General features: G+C 29.8%; 3 protein-coding genes across 5 annotated transcripts; 1 reads left to right on the top strand and 2 right to left on the bottom strand.

Moving 5' to 3' along the window:
- Positions 1-4,362: 4,362 nt before the first annotated feature.
- LOC114179541 (40S ribosomal protein S21) lies at positions 4,363-5,816 on the bottom strand. Of its 2 annotated transcripts, none has more exons than XM_028065912.1 (4): positions 5,749-5,784; positions 5,485-5,557; positions 5,267-5,399; positions 4,363-4,619 (listed from the first exon to the last, which is right to left on the bottom strand). In XM_028065912.1, the coding sequence occupies exons 2-4, from the start codon at positions 5,532-5,534 to the stop codon at positions 4,554-4,556; spliced, it is 249 nt and encodes an 82-aa protein (XP_027921713.1). In that variant the 5' UTR covers positions 5,535-5,557; positions 5,749-5,784; the 3' UTR covers positions 4,363-4,553. The 2 variants fall into 2 exon arrangements, with proteins under 2 accessions (XP_027921713.1, XP_027921712.1); XM_028065911.1 differs by having other exon boundaries at positions 4,365-4,619; positions 5,485-5,575; positions 5,749-5,816.
- A 3,378-nt stretch (positions 5,817-9,194) lies between these two features.
- Positions 9,195-10,109, top strand: LOC114176351 (protein RALF-like 33). The gene has a single exon (XM_028061371.1). The coding sequence runs from the start codon at positions 9,470-9,472 to the stop codon at positions 9,848-9,850; it is 381 nt and encodes a 126-aa protein (XP_027917172.1). The 5' UTR covers positions 9,195-9,469; the 3' UTR covers positions 9,851-10,109.
- A 3,868-nt stretch (positions 10,110-13,977) lies between these two features.
- On the bottom strand, positions 13,978-20,280 carry LOC114179376 (probable histone-arginine methyltransferase 1.3). 2 transcript variants are annotated; one of them, XM_028065700.1, is made up of 15 exons: positions 19,845-20,280; positions 19,499-19,561; positions 18,769-18,871; positions 18,174-18,317; positions 17,983-18,086; positions 17,743-17,841; positions 17,584-17,653; positions 17,325-17,421; positions 16,644-16,698; positions 16,105-16,188; positions 15,846-15,923; positions 15,310-15,413; positions 15,038-15,210; positions 14,802-14,953; positions 13,978-14,262 (listed from the first exon to the last, which is right to left on the bottom strand). In XM_028065700.1, the coding sequence occupies exons 1-15, from the start codon at positions 20,022-20,024 to the stop codon at positions 14,182-14,184; spliced, it is 1,587 nt and encodes a 528-aa protein (XP_027921501.1). In that variant the 5' UTR covers positions 20,025-20,280; the 3' UTR covers positions 13,978-14,181. The 2 variants fall into 2 exon arrangements, with proteins under 2 accessions (XP_027921501.1, XP_027921502.1); XM_028065701.1 differs by having other exon boundaries at positions 13,995-14,284.
- Positions 20,281-21,156: the final 876 nt, after the last annotated feature.

Genomic DNA, 21,156 nt, shown 5'->3' with positions numbered 1-21,156 from the left:
TTTCATATGCAAATTGGCTTAAGGTAAATATTGATGATGTAGCTGTTGGAAATATTTAATATATTTAAAAAATATATGATTAAAATATTATCCTACGATCAATAATATTTTTATGGACTTTTAATTGTATGGATAAATGTTATTTACGATTAACGGTTATAATTTTATTACGAATTAATATTTTATTTAATCAGATTTATTACAATTGACTCTTAAGTCTAATATCGATAAATACCCTTATTTCTTTTTTTTTCTCTATACTATCTCTTAAAAGAATGGTGTTCATAAGATTTAGAGATCATTCGCTCCACTCGATCGATCTGACTAGTTGTTATCTTGGGAAGCACATAATATTGTGTTTTGTCCTGTGCAATGGGACATTTTCTCTCTAAGCACAGCGTTATGTGTGTCTCAACCTGAACTATTTGTACTCCTTTTTAAAAAATAAGATAATTTCTAGAAGACAAGTTTAATGAAAAAAATTTTACCAACACACACAAAATCATAAGCATAATGTCAAATAAAATACTTCATTTTAATTTCATGTTGTAAATAATATTTTAAAGTCATAAATCTGATAAAAAAAATTTGTTAGTAGTCATATTGTTTTATCATATAAATATCAAAAAAAACTTTTTTCCTTATAGTTTAGTTAAAATGTTTTTCATAATTTAATAACAGTTTTAATATGACAAGTTGTGTTATATTTGTTTCATACAAAATACTTAAAATATATTCATGATCTTTGTATAAATTTTTAGAAGTAGAAGCATCAATTAATAAAATGATTAAGCCTCTAAAAATGCTAGAAAATGATTAATAAAATAATATATATATATATATATATATATATACTAGTGAACACACAGGCGCGACAGTGTCTTTGTGTTCATATTTTTTAATTTTTAAAAAATTTAAGTTAAAATCAATAACAAAAATATAATTAATTTTTAAAATATTTGTTAAATGTAAAATTAAAAAAATAATATATGTACAAAAAAAAGATTTTAAAATAATGATTTAAGACAAAAGAGATTTTTAGAATAACAGTTAAAAGTAAATTATTTATAAAATAATTAAGGATAAAACTGATATTATGAAATAGGGACACAAAAGAGAGAATCTTCTTTTTATATTGTTATATATATATATATATATATATATATATATATATATATATAAATCAAAGAATATTAATCAAACTTAACAATTCTTATAACAATAAGAGATAAAAAGCAAACGAAAAAATGAGTAAAAATAGTCTAAATTTAGATACACGTAACATTTAGGACTGGACAAAAATAACTTAACTATATTTAACTATAGTTAATTGAACCGTATTAAACTAAAATTAACTGAACTATTAATATGAAAACTAAACTATACTATTTATTAGTTTAAGTTTTGAAAAACTGAACTCATAAATGTTAACTACTCACGTAAATTGACTAAACTATTCCTTTGTTTCTTTAGTGTTGTAAGGGGAAGTGATTCTTATTGCTGCCACTTGATTCTCATGGAGACTCAGTATTACCTACAACATCCCAACTGTCCTGTAACACACGCTTTAGCATAAACTGAATACTTTTTCTTTTTACAATATTATCCAAATTAATATTTTATTTGTCTAACTAAATCACCGTCTCAATTACAATGGATTATCTATCACCTGAATTTAGCTATTTAGTTCTTTTCGATCAATTAAGAATTTGATTTGGTACACATGAATTTTAAATGAATTTCTCTTTTTTCTAGTTTAATATTATTAAATTTTAATTTTCATATTTTGTATGAATAATTTTTTTAAAAGAAATTGATATTTGAAAATAGTAATATTCTTTCACAAATTTTGATTTTGGTTAATACATTGTTTAATGTATATTTAATTTACTGTGTGTTGACGTTGTGAACAATTAATTAAGTTGTCAAGGAATGACATAAAAAATAATTATAGAAAAATATAAATATGAGTATACTCTAACTATAAATAAATGAATTCAGCAACAATAATAATAAACAAGTAATAGTAATATATTTTTAAAAGGCGGTTTATAAAAAAATTACCACTATAAGTGAGAATTCAAATTTATTTACAAAGTAAATATAATAAAATTAATTTTTATTTATATAAAATTAATAATACACTTACAAATATACAAATATGTTATAATTTTTAGTTAAATAATTAATTTTTAGTTACATAATTATATGTATTAAAATATATTAATTTTTTAATTTTGATGTATTGAAATATTATGTTTATTTTCAATAGAATTTCTGAAATACAAAATTTATCATATGTTGTGTAGGATTTTGTAGTTTTCTAAACACTTTCAAGGATTATTTAATAAACACTTTTAAATTATAAAAGTTAGATTATTATAACCATATAGGATAAAATTAGTTTAGTTTGGTTCAAAATAGTATGATTCAAGTCAAAATAGTGTATTTCAATACAAAATAAGTATAATTCAATTCAAAAATAATACAGTTCAGATAAAAAATAATGCAGTTCGATTCAAAGTTAGTGCAATTCAATTTAAAACCGGTTCAAAAATAGTGAAATTTAGTTCAAAAATAGTGCATTTTGGAAAAAAGATCATTTTATAGCCGTTCAATTCAGTTTATACTATAATTCAGTTCAGTTCATTGTAGTTTGGTTCAATTCAGTTTCTAAAAATAAATAATAGTTCAGTTCATCTAAACTATTTTTTTTAGTTCAGTTCAAATGAATTATTTTATAGTTTAGTGCAGTTTTTAACAGTGCAGTACAATTCAGTTCATTTTGGCCAGCCCTAGTAGCATTGTCCTTAGAGAGAAAGCGCCTCCATTGCAAAGGACAAGACACAATATTATGTGCTTCTCTTCCAAGATACAACAAGGATTGTTCTAGTTTGACTTCATGTGCTGATATTTTTTTAGGAAGTCAGGATGGATATGTGAATAGTTTTTCGGCTTTTTTTAGGGGTACATTCTATTTATGTTAAGTTTATGGGGGTCATTTATGTTTTGGAACATGCTTGGAGGAAGGACTTTCAAAAGCTTTGGTTGGAAAATGATTCTTATGTCACGGTTTTTGGATCAACAAGTGGTTTGAAGTTTTAGAGAGTGCTTGCATTTTTGTACACATGCACTTTGAAGTTTCTTATATTTTTGTGTGAAGGAAATCCAATATAAGTAGGCTAATGTTTTACCTCCATGTATTTATTTATTTATTTGTTTTTTATAATCGGTATAATTTGTTTATATTTCATGAAATATAATTTTTATCACGAATTTGGTGTGATGAAATTTCTCATGCTTTAAATTTTATATTTTATATTTTAAATAAATTTCTATGTGATAACAAATGATTGATGAGTTTGAATTGCTAATATAGATATCAAAGTTTATAATGATGTCTAACCTAACCTTATCTAAAAAAGGAAAAAGAAAAGGAATTATTAAAATAACAAATATTTCATCTTTGGAAACCATATTTACTCGATTTTCTAACTGAAATTAAAAAATCAGATTTTATATTTTACAAATATTAGTTTCGTATATAAAAAATAATATTTTTGGACTAAAACAAAATTCTAAATTAAATTATTTATACCGAAATACTTGTATCTTCTACCTAAATTTTCCATCTCCTAATGTATGCAAACACTTTAAAAGAGCAAAAAATCGAAACAACACTTAGTACTAGACCAAAAACTATAGTCATTAATTAGGACGCAACTCTTAATTAATCTAAGAGTGTAACGTTCAAACGCCATGATTCGATCGTGACATGAGAATTATGTAATCCAATTTTATTTTTTATTTTTGTTTTAAGATTTATAATTTGGAAGTCATTTTTTTCTTCAAAAGTAGTTTTGAAATTATGCAATCCAAAGACTAAAATGGTAAAAAAAATTATGAAGTCCAGAAAGAAAATTATGGAGGTGCTGGACAAAACTGACTCCAACCATTCTTATGAGGTACACAATATGAAAGTCATCAATCTGCTTAACATCAGTAATCACAAGTTTAACAACCACTATGTTCCCAAACAAATCTTTGTAAATTTCGTAAAAGTATCGAAATGCTTGCTTGCTTAGAATAAGTTTTAGAATTAACCAAGGAATCACAATTAAAATGCCAATCATCATCTGAAAAAACTTTCAGGAAAAACAAGTTTATGCATAACATTAATTTTAATTTATGAATAATTTGAACCAATGTGGGCCAGTGCAGCTTAGACGGATTTTCATCTAAAGATCAATAATGTCACTGGTTGTGGTGCAGAATTAGTTCTAAGTTTAGAGGAGACGCCAAATAACCTTTCACAAGGATAATAATCACATCAACAAGCTGAGTTAAATCTCAATCATTATCATAAATCAACGAAATTTATTGAAGTAAAGAAACAAATATTTCTGAAGGCAGTGCTAATAGATCAAAGAGCAGCTTTCAGCAGAGAAAAACAAAATATTGCAAAACTTATAACTAAATTACCAAAGTTCCACAATCATGATAGTGAAATATGTCCAGGAATCATAGAACTTCAGGCAAAAAATTGGTCACTTCTAGTGTTGTTTAACTTCTGGCTTCTTCTTCTGCCACAACCTGTCTAGTGCACTGTCAGCATCACCCTGGAAAATAAAACATAAAATCATTTGTAAAAAATTGCAATCGTGAGTTGTCAGGAAAATCATTGAAACATCTATGCATGTGCAATAAGCCCAATGGCAATCAAAATATATAATAATAAACCTAATTCTCTATCATGCATAAAAATAAAAACAACCCCCACAAACCCGACAATCTACTTCACTGTTAAATGTTAATCATACCATTCAATCGTAGCTTCATCCAACAAAAAGTAACAAGAGGTGTATAGGATGGTACAAGACTACATTAACAAAAGAAGAAAACTAAATGTTCCACACAATCCAATCCCATCCTTGCACATTCCCTGCCCAAGCTAATTCAGAGTTTTTTAAAAGGATAATCATTGGTAATCAACAATGATTGCGTACTTATACCACATAGGCAATGATGCTGCTACAGCAGCCATTGCAAGACAAAGAGGTTATATTATAGGTATGATAAACGAAAGATGCTACCAAGTTCTTTATTTTAAAACGTAATTCACTAAACACGACTGCAAAAACAAATCTGGGCAAAAGCACAATTAGCCAAAATCAACCAACATACAAAAAAGAATGCGTAATGCAATCATAAGCCATAATGGAATACAATAATGCATCAGAAAAAGGTAAAACAAAAGCATACGAACCTGTGCTCGAACGAAGCCACAGAGAGCAAACGTGGAAAAATGACCATTGTAGATACCATTCTCATCCAAATGGCCAATGTTTATCTGAACCGAGGCATGGTCCTTTGCAGTTATGAGTCTGTTAGTGGCAGAGCTGAAACGTGGTTTAGCATCAGTTCAAATTCCACAAAAAAACAACCAAACAAACCCACAATTCGAAAAACAGAACTTGTATATACCATTTCCTAGGAACGTATAACTCAGTGAGTTTTCCCTCCTCGTTCTGCATTATGTCACTGTATAATCAAGCCTCTTCGTAAATATAAAAACCTAAGTCAGATACATTAAGACCATTACTCATCCGCGAGTATCAACACACAATTTCTACTCCGGCAAACTTTCTGTTTCGTTGCTAATTTTCATAATTACGTGCAGTATATCCAAATTACACGTCAAAACAAAAAAATCAAATACAAAAAAAGAACATGAAAAAGAGAGAATACCGCGAAAGACGAAAGGCGAAAGAATAAGGCTCTGACGAAGACGACAAATTCATATAAAGCTGAAAAATACCTAGCTTAGGCGGATTTTGGGCCGCTTAGATTTTATTCCAAGCCCAATCTAAGGCCTTGTATTTCCCGCATGTTGAATTAATGTCAGGCCCACCTAGAACATTCTGAATTAGCTTTAACTTAAACTAAAGTGTGGAAATATGTAAAGCAAGAATAAGCTTAGGTTTGGCTTCTTAAAGAAAAACTTTTTAAATCTGATTTATTTATCTGGTATAGACCTTTTTAATAAGTTTAAACGCATGTTTTGTTATGACATTTCTAAAACTAATGAACATATAATATTAATTAACGGTCCGATAGTTCATTTTAAAAAAAATTGCCAAAAAGACGTGCAGATGAAAAAAAATATATGGTGATTTATTTTTCTAAAAGAAAAAATGAAATATATTGTTTAGATAGAAAATTTTGGAAGATTTTTAATTTTTAAGAATTTATGGAAAGACTTTTATTACTTACTAAAATCACATAATTTTATTTTTTCTTTTAAAAAAAATTGCAATATTTTTTCTTTCATATCATCTCTTGATTTACTGTGTATTCTCATGAGAAGATGAAGATGGGAGAGAGTCTCACGATGAATTTTGATAGATTTAAGTTGATGAATATATGTATTTCTTTGAGTAGATTTATAGGGTAAATTAAGTGAATTTGGAAATTAATTTTGTGAATTGAGAGATGTGATAGATTAAAAAAATTAATAGATAAAATTTAAAGATTATTAAAATATCCTTGATGTTAAAAATAAAATAAAATAATTATTGAATGAGTTAAAAAATTGAAATTTAATATTTTTAATTTAATAAATTATAATAAAAATATAAATAAATTTAAAAATTAACAAAAATAGAGCTCAAACCCAAACACACCCACACATACTATGGGTTACAACACCACACACACAACACTGGTTAGCACACTCATTACATACATATAACACTAGTTACATAACCAATGTTCTTACATACACAAACTCAACCACCAACACACTCATAAAACATGAAATGGTAAAATGACACACAATGCCTCAAATTTTCGCATCCTTAGCATGATGGAAAAATCCTCTAATCCTACTTATCCGCTCTCCCATTTTATGGAAAAAAATGTAAACGAACACATATCATATTTACTATACGTCTTCATGAACTGAATTTCTTTTAATCAGTGTTATCACATCATGCGACTACAACATTAGTATTGGTTGAAACATCCTAAAATAAATGTCTATTAAGAAATTATGAATTCAATTATAGGTAGAGGCACTATGGACTTCACATTAGACTGAATTTATTGGAGATTAATATCGAATTTTGTTATATTTTGTGCTTAACACTACGATTTTCAACACCAATAATATTTTTTAAGTTAATATTAAATACGATTTTTTATAATGTGAAAAACTATGTTATTCTTCAATAAACTTCAAGTCTTCGTATAACTCATATTTATTTAGCTTTAGTTACTTATTTGATCATAAATTTGGTCGAAAAAGTTCAAATTAGTCTTGACTAAGTTTTTTATTTTGATTGATTCTTAATTTTAATTTTTTGTTTCAATTTTGTCAATTTTTTAAAAATTGACTTAATTAGGGTTTTTCTAAAAAAAAAGTTATAAACAAGTCACGTATCAAATCTCGTTGTATGATACATCACATTATCATTCATTCTCGAATGATAGACAATTAAATTCCATATAATGTTTTTAAAATTAAACAATTTTTATTCATTTTTTAATTAGAATCCAAACTTTTTTTTTCATAAATATTATTTTGGTAGTTAACTTTTTTATTAAATATTTCTGAAATTACATTTAAAGTATTTAAATGATTGAATTCCATTTAAATTAATCAGTTTTAATTTAATAAAAAACACGAATTAGTAATATATTAATTATAAAAACTTATTTTCTTTTCAATGAAATTTAAATTTATTTAATAAATATAATAATATTTATACGATAAATAATAATGTAATGTCAAACTTTAAAAAATAAAGTATAAAAAAATATTTGTTTGAATTGAAATATTAAATTTAAAATAAACATAATTTAAAACTTTATTTTTTATGATTTAATTAAAATTTAAAACATACAATATTATATGTTTAAAATTTAATTTTAATAAAAATATCTAAAATTTAAATAAATAATAGATAACACGAGTAGAGTTTTATTTCGAATCACAAAGAAACCAAATTTTGATATCTATTGAAATTAAAAATAAAAAATAAAAAAATTATTACAAGTAAAATATAATTTGTTAATATGAAAAATTGTAAAAACATTTTTATATACCGGTCAAGTTTCCATTTAAAAGACTGAATTCATAACACACGCTAACTAAACAAAACTCAACACGAGAAATAGAGTATTGGAATCTGAAACCATATATAGAGCTGTAAAGGGCATGGAATAAGTGGCAAAGAAAATGACACCTCACGCGCTTCAATTAATACGTATATACGCAACAATACGTTACTATTTCTCTTTAATTTTGTTCAGATATTAATTTATTTTGGCTCTCAATTTTATAATACAAATACATAAATGAATAATGAAAAGTAATAGAATTAAGATGAAATATCTCAAAAATATGTGAGAAAGAACATTTATGAGAAATATCTCGCGTGTACAATCGTTCTTTCTTTGTTTTTTGTATTTTTATCGATTGCTACCAACTTTTGTTTTATTATAACCAAATTCAATTTAAAATAATGATTTTTCTGTACATAATTGATATTTTTTCTTAATTGAAACATTGAAATTTGTAACAATGTTTTATTCTCATTACAATTATTGCACAAATATACATTTATCAATCGTCCCAATACACAATATAAGAGTTACCACTTTCTTTATGTGACTGATGTGATGTTGTAGTGTCTGTTTTATCTTAGTATTATAATGTTATTTACTTTTAGTTTGTTTTGACAATGTAATTTAAGGCATTTAAATGTATACCTTTAAGTGTAAATTCTTTTAAATTTATTAAATTTATATACGTTTCTTTATCTTATTATCTTGAGCGAACCTCGAGAATTTGAGAATTTCTGAAAAACATGATATCTTGTTGTGTATTTGTCCAAATAAAACATTCACATCAATAATAAATAATATTGTTTTTACTAAAATTAATTTATGGCATTAGATAAGAATAAAGATAATTAAGTATAATTAGAAATTTCTAAATGTACAACATAAACGCTGCGTTTGATTTAAAAACCTAGAAAAGGAAAATGTAGGTTTTCTGACGCGTCACGCCCCCACTAACAACTGGAACACCTTGAATTAGCCTAAATCATACTCTGGCCCCGCCAACTGGCTTAGTATCTAATTCATTGCACTCATTTTCTACTTCACTTTTTCTTACTCTATTTCTCAAATTCTTCTCACAAACACAAAATTAACAACAACGTAACTAGTTTTGGATTGTGAAAAGTAAAAGCTGTGTTTTGGAGAAGAATTATGGTGGGGTTTACGATAATGAGTGGGCGTGAAGCAACACAACAACTAGGAGTGGCAGAACTCGTAAATAAGGTGCGCATCTGAGGTCATTTTGGCGTAAACCGTCGCATATAAGGTGAGAGAGGAGAGGCTCTTTCTTCTGTGTTATGCCAACTCATTTCAGAAAACTCAAGTAATCAAATTCAAATCAACCATGGGAAGCTCCACAACCTTCTTCTCTGTCTTCTTCCTCGCCTTTGCGATCCTCGCCGTCCACGTCGCACAATCCTCACCGTCCACTCTCGACTTCACCGGCGACCTCAGCACCTTCCTCCTCCCTCTCAAGTCCGGCTGTCGCGGATCCGTCGCGGAGTGCGGCCTCCTCGTCGGCCAAGACGACGACGCTGAGTTTCTGATGGACTCCGAGACCAGTCGGCGCATTCTAGCCGGAAGGACCTACATAAGCTACGGTGCGCTGAGGAGGAACACCGTCCCTTGCTCGCGACGCGGCGCTTCCTATTACAATTGCCGGCCCGGCGCTCAGGCCAACCCCTACAGTCGCGGATGCAGCGCCATCACCCGATGCAGGCGTTGAGGAAAAGCTATTATTCTTCTCATTTTATTTTTAATTTTTAATTTTTGTAATTGATGAAAAATCATTGTTGTCATAATGTCACGCTACCACATATATACAAGTAGAGAAGAGAAAGAGGAGTAGACATGAATAAAATCTAATCGCCGCCGTTTGTATCTGTATTGTAATTTAATTTAATTTTAGGTACACATATTACTATTATTATTATTGTTAATATTTGGTTGCTATTTGGATGTGTGAAAATTCTCATCATTATTCATATTTTTTTGTATTGTTGTTATCAATTTCGTCGGTGGTGGTTTCTGTTTGTGTGCTGTGTTCATTCTTTTCATGTCGGAACTGAAAGAGAGATTTAGGGTTGATTGATGGATTTGACAGACATACATGGCAGTGTTTGGTGTGGAAGGTAATGTGAATTTATATACTGTTTTCTTTTACTTTTGGAAAAAATAGAGAAATTATTTCATGTAATAGTGTGTATTAACTGAGTTTTTCAATTAGAAATGCAAATATTGCATAAATGTGTAGGGTAGTTTAAAATAATTTGTAGTGAAAATGTGAGTGATTTTGGGTTTTTGGATGTGATGTGTGGCTTGAGGGTGAAGGAGGGTGGCATCTGTCCCGTGCGCTGGCCCTCCGTGTTTCCCTTTTCTCTTTCCAGCACACGCTTTGTTGAAATTTAGGAAAAGAAAAAAAATAGTAGAAAAAACTATGGCCAATTTATCACCAAATAGGTCGCTTTCTCCCCTTTCCCTCTAAAGAAGAAGAACATGAAAAAATGGCCAAATACGCTCGATGCCCATATTTCTTTGTCGGTTAAAGTACTCAAGATCGTTGCTATTCTTATGTGAGAGTAATTTGTTTAGGGAAGAAAAAGTAACACTTGGTTTTTGTTAAATTCTGTTACAGTGGAACATAAACCAGAAAAAATTTCAAAGAATCGTCATCGATATGCAATTGTATGCGGCGCAGATAGCGCAGGTCTCTATTTTCAACATTTATAATTTTATATCTGTAAATTTGACTCCCATAAATAAATGTACTAATGGCATGGAAGAACAATTACTCCTTTGGTTGAGTTAGTTATCAAATTTATTGTGGTCTTTATCAACCTTAGGTAACAGGGTGGTCATTTCATATAAACAGCCTTTGAAATTCTTAAGAAAAATGTCTGGTTTCCATTGGAGGAGGAATGATATTCTTATCCTGGATTAAAGGCAGCCTCACATGTATTATTATTATTATTATCTGTGAATTGAAATGGGTGAACAGGGTCCTATGATTATTATGATGGCAGCATTGGCATCTGGGTTACCTTTTTAGAGTGACAACTAAATACACCTCACAAACGCTTGTCCCATTATCTTGTGTACAACTATGATTTTGTCCCGGACCACCCATTTCAGAATCAGAGACTCCAAACCCTAAAAATACTCTTCTACGTCTTTCTACTCTCAAACTCTCACAGTTATTACATTATTTAATGCCTATAAGTTTCTCAACCATGCACTTGGGAATTTGATTTTGCAGAATTTGAATTCTTTAGGTTGTTTTTTCTTTTCCCGTGTTATTTCTCTCATGTTACCTTCAAAATATACTGATTTTGATGTTTAGAATATATCGAAAAGATTTCTAAAATACGAACTTAAATATATTGTTAATGCTCGACAAAGTACAACAGAAATGCCCGATCATTCAAGCAACTCTTGCTAAGCAGTCAAATATCACTACACTTGCTCTGATGCAACCAAAATTGAAAACAGAACCAAAAAAAATCAAATCATGCAAATTTCTGGAGTGACGTGAAGTGAATACTTGGAGTTCTGGAAGATCTAGATAAATGCGCAAATAATCATGCAAATTTCGGTGAGGATCCACGGAAGAAATCTATCTCAAGGCAGAAGAATGGTTTTAAGTTTTCTAACATTTTGGAAAGTGATTAGATAATATATTTTTAGTAAATATTTTTATAGAGGCTGATGATGATATTTTCTATGACTGCTTGTTAAATTTTCACATGATATTTTCTTTTTAAAGGAAACTTTTTAGAAGAAAATGAAATAATTAGAATGTATCTTTTATATTTTTTTTCCTGATGTCGGATCTGGAAAGGTGATACTTAGTTTAAAATGAAAGAGTGTCTTGCATAAATGCCACCAGATTAAAGAGAAGTGTTAATTATCTCACATAAATATGTTTCCATCATTCGTTTTCTGTATTAATTCTCCTCTTTCGCATTAATATTAAAATTAAATTGAGCATAAATTACTCTTAAAAGTTGTTGAAGAGAACAAAATTATTTATGTGTTGTAAAGAGAACTCTAACGATATTTGTAGCTGATATTAGATATCCTAACAATTAGTAATTAAACTTTGACCCTTTGCTCTATTTGTAGTACTATTTATTTGTAATATCCTTTTAACTTCTCACTACTTGATGTCTTATTTATATGATTAGATCAACAATAAAACATGAAATATTTCATTTTTATAATGAAATATGTGCTTAACACTACAATCCTTGAAGTCATAACATTATCTTAAGTATTCCTCGCCATACATTCATAAAAGGCCTCCACTACACATATTTTGTCTACATCTATAGTTTTATTGTACATTGAAAATACTTTCAATATGTTTCGTTTTCAAGTTTTTAAATAATTTTATATTAGTAGTTATAACTTAGGTTCATTATACATAATTGCTTTATCAACTAATCTCACTTTTACTTACTATTTTGATCATGATTTTTTCTACAGATATTATTTTTTGTTGATTTCAATTTCATTGATTCTACATGTTTGGAAATTCAAAATAGACATATGGTATGCTAGATATGGAGTCTTATTTTATTTTCTATGTATGATTTTTTGAAGTTGAAGTACATTTACTGTATGTTGTAGAAGAACCCATGCACATTTGATTTTTCTTGTTTTATTTTTAGACTTTTGTAGAACCTATAAACCTAACTAGAGCTTACATTTAGGCCCAATTTACTTCAATTTCATAAATTATGTCTTCATCTCCTTTTCTATATTTTTCTCTAAATTTTTAAATTGTCTTTTCAATTTCTTCATATGGAGAACTAATTATAGCCAACATAATCCTTAAGAGAATTCTTAAAGAGAAGAAAAAATAAATTGAGTTCCTAGTAGGGAATTAATTACTTACATCAATCAAGAATTTTATTGATTCAACTTGATAATCACATTGTTACCTCCTTATAATTGTATTTTGTCTATTAAAAGTATAGCTTCAAGTTTTAAAATTCTAGAAAAAATATTAGAAATATGAAATTTATAATGAAAAAATAAATAAGGCTTATAACTTATTTATAAAGTTTTTATCATTTATCTGTTTAAAATTTATTTCTACTAAAATGAGTCTTAAAATAAATGCACCTATTGGAGTACGATTATACAAGTTTGCGTATAATGATTTTAGAAGTAAGAAGATATGTAGTCATTTTCTATATATATATACTAGTTATATGTAAATAGTTTTAGAACGTATGCCTTTCAATAACTGGGCTTATATAAAATTGTTTTATTTACTTTTTTAATTATTTTGTAAATTTATTACATTACTGTTTTCATTAATTAATTAATTAATATTATTAATAAAATGTGTATGAAATGTTGGATGATTTTAATTATTTATTTTATTTTCACAATTTTAACTGTTTATATATTTTACTTGTTTACTCTTTTAATTTATAATAAAATAAAAATTCAAAAAATAATAATTTCTACAACACAAAAAGGAAAAAAATTGTCAATAAATAAAATAAAAAAACTTATAACTTCTCTAAATAAATAGCTACAATTTTTCTAAAATTGAAAAAAAAAAATAAAACAAATCATTTCTTCAAACACGACTTCTTTTTATAAAAAGAAAAAATCTTTTGAAACACAAATTCCTTTATTTTATGTCGGGATCTGAAATATTGTTTGTATTCAAAATATAAGATGTCAACTGGTATCGACTTGTGCAACCGGAGTCTTGCAAATGACGCCAACTCCATTCGTGTTGAAAGATATATAACTTCAGGAAATAAACAACTCAAGGTAGGGATATTCCGAGATTTTAAAACTTCATATTAATTAAATTAAATGTGGAAGTAACACTTAAACTCAACCAAGTCGTTAAATTCCCTAGTTTGTGAGGCATGAGATTTGATAGATTTGTGAGGGTGACATTCACCCACAATAGATTGAACACAATGTAATTTACAGGCAAGGGAAATGTCCAAATACAGACAAATGGCCCCAACATGTTACATCATGGCAAACTCATGTTACAAATAGAAATTAGGGTTAGAATTTGTCAACTTAAATATTCTGCATCAGTGGATCAATCTGGACACATGAATTAGGCGAAGGCTGTTGTACAAATTCAGGTTCATCTAAATCCTGTCATTTGAAGTCAGGGTGACTGATACAACATAAACAATAAAACAAAGTACATCAAAAATATAAAAAAGACTACAAAAATAATATAATTAATCCAACACCTAGCTGTCTCAGGGAGCCATATAGCCAAGATTCAGTCACATTTTCTTTAGTTGGCAAATTCCAATTTTGCACAAACAAATAAACTTCAAGTTGAGAAACTAATCGATGAAAAGGAGTACGACTCAAGATTGATTAAGTGCCTGTAAACCTATTACTATAATTTGAATCCCAGGGAACTGTTGTTGGACTTCTAGGTCAGTTCTCATTAATATTAGTAAATACTGGTGAGATTAGTTTCGTGGTAATGTCTATGGGAATACTTTAGTCAAAGAGAGAAAATATACTTGTTAAGGTTTCCTACTTCGTCACTCTTCCTGGATTTTCCCCTAAATTTAATTTAATATATATCAAATTCTACAGACATCGTACAAAAAAATCTACCATCAAATTGTTTTCTGAATTTCAACTCAGAATGGGAAGAGATAGAAATTCCATACCTGTGTTGGTATAAGTGGTTGAGGTTGTTGATCTTGAGCTAATGCATAAGCCTGTGGTTGAGACATTCTATAATAGGGTTCTTTCAGATCAAGTTTACAGGAAGATGTTTGGAGAATTCCCCCTTGTTCAGCACCAGGACCCCACATTTTAGCTAAATGAAAATTGAAATTTGGTGAATTAACATGATGGTGCAGGTATATCAACAATAAGGAAAAGAAAGCAGATAAGTACCAACCTGACAATGTTAAATATATTGTATAACTCTGTGCATTGTGAGCAATCAAGTGAAGCCTGCCAGTAATTTCTTGTCCAGCCATGACGTATATTGGCTGTGAGAGAACACAACGTAACTGGTACCAATGGGTTGTCGGTGACCCAGGAGCAGTGGTAAGCCACCTTTGCACAGTACTGTTGATTTATAATAATTAAAGAAAACTCAACAGACCAGAACAGTAACCAAAACATCTAAATAAAATGCAGCCTAGACAAATAAAGAGGAACATTTACCTTCCATTGAACAGCACATCAAACCAACAAGCTAAGCCATGCACTCTGGTGCCCACAGAGGCTATGAATTTCAGAGGAATATCAATTTCATACAGTTCTTCCTCCTACAATATAAAAAGTGATCTGGTCAGTGGTAAAAAATTCGTAGTCAACGGTACTGCAAGCATTGAAAGAATACAGTAGTAACAACAGGAATGAACACAATTAAGTCCCACGTGAACAGTATACTATTTATAAAAACCAATGATTCATAACCAGAAGAATGCATGCCTTTTTGTAGTTTCATAGAATTTCTTCTTCCAGAAAATAACTAGTGAAACAATTAGAAGAGAAGCCCGGGACTTCTATTTAAAAGAGGTTTCAATATGGAAGCATGTTTGCCTTAAAAATAAATCAATTACATGAAAAACTGAATGCAATCGAAATAAATCAGCTTGTTTGATCAGCGACACCAAATTACCAGAACCAACACGACCCTAAGGAAATGTGACAGTCTCAAAACGAAATGGACTGTGAAGAAAAAAAATTCTTCGAACCTTTATTTTGGTGAAGTCTATCACATGGAATATTGAAGGAGCTATTAACAGTCTTGGATCAAAAGCATCCACCACAGGCTTTACGTAGGAAAAGATTCCATCATTAGTGACATAAAACCTCCAATAACAAACTAATTTATGGCAACAAAACCAATAGTAATACTAAATACGAAGAATGGAAGATAATATCACATTTAACCTTTTTTGTTCATGAGGGAACTACCCAAAACAAACTGGTAAATTTCAGAAAACATATTACCTGAGAAAAGTATCCTTGAAATGCAGTCCCATGTAGGGGTGTTAAATCAACACCATAATAGTTCTGTTGCTGCCAAAACAGTGCCTGAAAAAAAAAAGTTAAAATAATCACTGAGCAATTTTCACTATGATGCCTTACACCAGAAGCAATTCTAAACAAAATATGAAATCAGAAAAGCTTTTGATAGATTGTACAAAGCAAAATAAGCTGCTGTTTTTTTTTCCCAATCTCTTTTTGGTGTCAGGCATCATTGCTGAATATCACTGAAATCCATTTCACTGGACAACTGAAGCAAATCTCAGTAAGAGACACTCCAGACTGGATTCTTCGTAATCCAGTAAATACTCTTTTACAAAGATTAGCCTCTTCCATTACATTGATGCCAATTCCAGATGGAAAAGAAAAAGCTCTCCAAAGGTGTATAAATTAGGCACTATAATTTCAAGAAATAACTAATAAACACACACTTCGTGTATTAGCTACAGAACAAACACAGAAACTCATCTACAAATATAAATAAAGGCACGTTGTTTACACACCTTATTAGCAATTTCTATAAACAAATATTCATCAGTGAAAGGTGCCATGTGAATCCTACACCAAAAAATAAATTCAAGGTTAGGAGAACACAATATAATAATAAGATGATTATAAATAAAAGCCTGTTTGTTTTCTAAGAAAGAATGGTCCCATTTTAACACATATTTAGATAATTTTATGATAAGTTTAAAACAATCTACAACAATGAAAGAAGTTAATTCAGGTAAAAATAAAAAAGTCTGCTTCACTGATGTTACTAAGAATAGCTTAAGAAATTAAAGTTTAATCAAAGGAATGTTTTCAAATAAGTTAACCAAATGCACCCATAATCCGATGATATTTGAATTGGATAAATCATTCAGAACAAGAAAGCACCAAGACCTTGAAAATTAATTTTTTCACTCAAGCATCAAATAAAATGTAGGCGTAAAACAAGAATGAAACAATTTTCAAACACCCTGTACCCCATATTATTGTGAACTATAGTTGAAAGAGCAATAGATACCATTTATTAAATTTGTTAACATGTCACTAGTCTTGGGATATAAAAAAAATTAATTAGAAATGACACATTCAATAAGAAAAAAAATTAGTTGCACATAACTTGCCTTGGAAAAATCTCATTTACTATTGTTACATACCGGAAGTTCCAAGAAAGACAGAGAAGGGTGCTAGCTTACCTTCCCAGAGCTGGAAACATTTTTCCCGTAGGAACAAGAAACCTATCTCTGGCAATGACATAAGACTCCAACATTCTTTCATTGACTAACAAGGTGCCTGCATAACAGAAAAAAGTTCCAACAAAAAAAAGAGTGAAATTTCAGCATGCCATGCTACAACTTAAGTCTCCACTACATATTTGACAATTGTATATAAAGTATACATTGAAAATCATCATTATTTTCAAGTTTGCTGGAAGGAAGTAGAACATGAACTTACCCATAGGCTCAGATATCAGAATATCTGCTTTCTCTGGCAATTCAACATCCTCAACTTTGCCTTTGATCACCTATATAAATTATTAAATAAAACAACTCCATTAGTAATAAATACGTAATAAATAACAATTATAGCAAAAAACCATGAAACAGATCTCACTGTAATTCGTTGAGCTAGCATCGGGTTCCCAGCTATAAGCTTCCGTGCATATTCTGCCATTTCAGAAGCTTCCACGGCATAAACGTGTTTTGCACCAGCCTAAAAATGAATGTTAGAATGACAAGAACATGACAAAGCTCCGATTGTAGGAGGAAAGGAAACATTGAAATTTCATCAAGTTAGAAGACAAATGTCATATACTTCAAATTGAATTAGACCCAAATAATGTGATGAGCATACCTGAGCAGCAAATAGAGATAAAATACCACTACCAGCACCCACATCAACTACAACACGACCAGTGAAATCAGATCGGTTCTCAATAACAGCAGCGTGATAGGTGCCTGGAAACAATAATTAATGTCATATAAGTAACATATACGTAGAATTCAAACAAAAATGGGGACCACATTAATATAAAAATGTATAACCTGTTCGAACATAGTCCTGTAACATATTTTGCTGATGCAGAAGTTGTCCGTAGTAATGAAAATACATTTTGGCAGATGATGACTCTATCTTTTCATCGAATTTGCTTTTAGAAGTTGTATTTGATTCATTTCGCCCATTTCCTCCTGTATTGAAAAAATAAACATAAAGTTAAACAATATCATATTTTACTGAAAATAACCTTATGAGAATAAAATAAAGTACGATAAAAGGGCCTCCATGAGAATGAAAAAATACGATGAAGGAGAAATAATCAGTGCATGAAAGAAGAAAATTTGTTTAGACAGCAGCAGACAAGCTACAAATATGATGAAGGAAAAAAGTTTTAAGATAATAAAACATTAAAAATAAAGGCTTGCCCCTCTACAATCCATGTTTTACAGGTCTAATAACTAATAGTCACTTGGTGCATAAGTATTACTCATTTACTCTGACCACAAACTTGACCTAAAGCAATTAAATAATAATAATAATAACAATAAATGCAAATACAAAAAACACCGTTGCTGGTGGAGTAGTGCTATATGACAAAAGACCATTCCACAACAAGTATTACACGAATGTTCAAAGCAGCACCTTGAGCATTGATTTCCTTCTTCCATTGTTGGACTACACAATGGAAGGCTGCACTCTCCTCCTCGTTTCTAAACTGGATATTGACTCCCCTGGAATACGATGCCTGTTTCAAAAATAGCACTATTCAAAATGCATGAGCATTTGCAAACAAATCAACAAATTATGTAACGGAGGTATTACTCAAGGCGGTTGAACTCGAGAATTTATGCTAACTTATGGAGCATTCATAAACTCTACTCCGAGTTGACTAGTAAATTTGTTAGTAATATAAAAAACTATTAATGACGTATATGCTTAACAAAATGTTCTTAATACTAATAAAACAAAATAGAAAAAAAATCATACTAAAAGAATGAGATGGTACATTAGTGTTAAATAATATCAAACTATAAATGACCAAACTTATATTAATAAACTCAGAAAATTATAAGTTCCTAAAGTGAAAACCGATAAAAAAGTATTTTATTCAATTTTTCTGAGCCCTATTAAAACTTTGACACAATTGCTCGATGCAGGGTAAAAACTACATTACCAGAGAAAAAAATATTGATAATTAGTTAACTTTCTTTGTCAACGAAGAACTGTAGGAGTCTAAATCATACACAAGAGTTTGACATCCATGAAAATGTACTGCATCTAACATCCATTATTTATGCGGAAACAACAATCGCATTGTAATTAATGTTACGGTCCCATTCCAATACAATTTTACCATGATTCTGCTCCGTACCTTTTTACCGGCTTCAGATCCTTCCACCATGCAAACGGAGTGAACAGGACTCAGCCTGAATAACTGTGAGGATAAACCACAAATTAACAATAATCAAGAGAGATCCTAATGAAGATTGCCATTTCATTTATTGAATGTTTCGCTATTCGCTCAATCAGTGAACAAATGAAGAAAAACACAGCATTAAAATTCAAAGAAGAAAACAAGAAAACGACAAGAATAAACAAATAAATAAAATTAACCCCGCCGCTGAATAAGATAAAATGCACAACATAATATTGCGACTAAAAGAATTTTGTTTTACTCTTGCAATAGCTAAGCGAAGAAGCAGAAGGTGAAAACGAACCTGAACAGTTCGAGGATCGATACTGAGTGGTATCTGATGAGATTGCTGATGAATTTGGAGACCGTCGGAGTCGAAGCGAGCGGTTCCCGGCAAAGCGGAAGGAGGAGCAACAGATAGGTCAGAAACTGATGCTAAAGTGAACTCTCGCTGCTTCCATTTTTGTCCTAAAGAATCCTCCATTTTCTTTTTCTCTTCTCCTCCTTTCTCCACCGTGATACAACCCACTCTCTCTTATCTGATTTCTTTCAAACCCAAAAAAAAATACCCATATGAACAATAACACGCTTGAAACCGTATGAGAGTATACTTATTAGAGATGGAATCCAAACAAAACTAGGGTTTGGGGTTCGAAAAATTGAGAGCCGCCAAAGGAAGTGAGGGTTTGCTTGTTCAATACTTCGAAAGTCTCACTGTGTCTGAAACACGGGGTTTTATTTTGAGTTATTATTATTCTGCCTGGGTCTATTTTGTTTTTAATTACATTTGATTAACTGATTCTATTATTAACTGTTCTTGATTACCTTTTCAAAACATAATATTAAATTAATAATCTTCGCATAATACGTAAAACAGTAAAAGTATATTTAAATTTACAGTATTAAGCTATCAAGCATTTAGTAAATAAATAAAGAATAAATAACAATAAAGAAAAGGTACTACTACTGCTCCTGATGGTATTCTCAGTGTTTTTTTTTTCTCTATTACGTGCCATTACTTTATTTTTTATTTTTTCTTATTTGTGAACGTGTCGCACTGCATCCTTTTGCACAAATTTAATAATTTTAATGTGCACAAAAATTACAAAGCGAATTTCGTGTTCTTTTGAGAGTAATAGAAAGTATAGAGAAATGATAATTAGCGAAATTAGACAAAATACTCGTCCTTTGTATATGGGGTAATTTGAGAGTGATCAAGCTATATTTACTAAATTACTCTCATTCTATTCATATACATGTATGTGTCGTTGTGTGTTTTTTGAAATGGATAAGAGTCCAGGATGTTATGCAAGTGGGTCGTGATGCATCCACCGTGGGAAAGACGAGACACGTTAGGGGATGGTTTCCTTCATCATGGAAAGATTCCATGTTTGAACATGTTGTTGGGGAACGATTTCATGTTTGAGCATGCTGTTAGGGAATAATTCCCTCCGCCATTTGAATGATATGATTCCATGTGGTGCATCAATGCTTGAAATGATTAACGATCCCATGTGGTGCTTGGAACAATTTCACCATATTGAAACGATTTTAGTTTGGTTCTACATGTGCTTGGAACGATTCCGTCTAGCATGAATCAGTTCCAAAATTGTTTG

Source organism: Vigna unguiculata, chromosome 3, assembly GCF_004118075.2.
Source record: "Vigna unguiculata cultivar IT97K-499-35 chromosome 3, ASM411807v1, whole genome shotgun sequence".
Classification (NCBI taxonomy): domain Eukaryota; kingdom Viridiplantae; phylum Streptophyta; class Magnoliopsida; order Fabales; family Fabaceae; genus Vigna; species Vigna unguiculata.
Note: the sequence above shows the minus strand (reverse complement) of the source record. Positions and strands in the feature narration are given on the sequence as shown.